The sequence below is a fragment of the Coregonus lavaretus genome, assembly GCF_964263955.1.
Source record: "Coregonus lavaretus genome assembly, chromosome: 20".
In the NCBI taxonomy this organism is placed as follows: Eukaryota; Metazoa; Chordata; class Actinopteri; order Salmoniformes; family Salmonidae; genus Coregonus; species Coregonus lavaretus.
This window is the reverse complement of record NC_140007.1, coordinates 44130436-44131332: the sequence shown is the minus strand read 5'-3', so window position 1 is coordinate 44131332 and position 897 is coordinate 44130436. Positions and strand designations below refer to the sequence as shown.

The 897-nt window shown below is 40.4% G+C and overlaps 1 protein-coding gene across 1 annotated transcript in view; it reads left to right on the top strand.

The window, feature by feature from the left end:
* Nucleotides 1–461: 461 nt before the first annotated feature.
* Nucleotides 462–897, top strand: part of LOC311148184 (myelin transcription factor 1-like) — a gene marked incomplete at both ends in the record, with an annotated part of 13405 nt that continues 12969 nt past the window's right edge. The window contains one exon of the mRNA XM_084185068.1: nucleotides 462–472. Within this exon, the coding sequence (XP_084041194.1) occupies nucleotides 462–472 (11 nt within the window). The remainder of the gene's footprint in view (nucleotides 473–897) is intronic.

Sequence of the window (897 nt, the reverse complement as noted above, 5' to 3'; positions counted from 1 at the left end):
TTTTTTTGTCTTATTTCTTGTTTGATACAAACCCAGGTTGTAAGGCAACAAAATAGGAAAAGTATACTGAACAAAATATAAACGCAACATGCAACAATTTCACGATTTTACTGAGTTACAGTTCATATAAGGAAATCACTCAATTGAAATAAATTCATTAGGCCCTAATCTGTGGATTTCACAACTGGGCAGTGGTGCAACCATTGGTGGGCCTTGGAGGGCATAGGCCCACCCACTTGGCAGCCAGGCCCACCCACTGGTTAGCCAGGCACAGCCAATCAGAATGAGTTTTTCCCCACAAAATGGCTTTATTACAGACAGAAATACTCCTTAGCACGTCAGGGAGGGAGATATCCATGCCTGTTGGTTTGAATAGCATGTCAGGGAGGTAGATATCCATACCTCTTGGTTTGAATAGCATGTCAGGGAGGGAGATATCCATGCCTGTTGGTTTGAATAGCATGTCAGGGAGGTAGATATCCATACCTCTTGGTTTGAATAGCATGTAGGGCTGACCCCATTTAGTCGACTGGTCGATTGTTTGGTCGATAAGCTGTTGGTTGACCGAGATTTCTTTAGTCGATCAGTAGCAAAAAATTAAATAAAAATGTATAATGGTTTACAAGACACCTGTCTGATTGGAGCCTGTCTGAGTGGACTGATCCATTGTGGAGGCCGTGGGGATGGCACAGTCCATCAGTCTATGATATGTGCTACTGAAATTGTATATGGTTATATTATGTAAGAACAATGGTGCAACACTAATTAGCAAATTCGTCTGTTTTTAATCTTTGCTGTAATAAAGGCTTTACACTTTTTTTCTTCTTCGTTAGAACAGCCTCTCTGGTATTATTTATAATTGATTTAGTGTTGTTTACACTGTTCCAAATTGTCAGA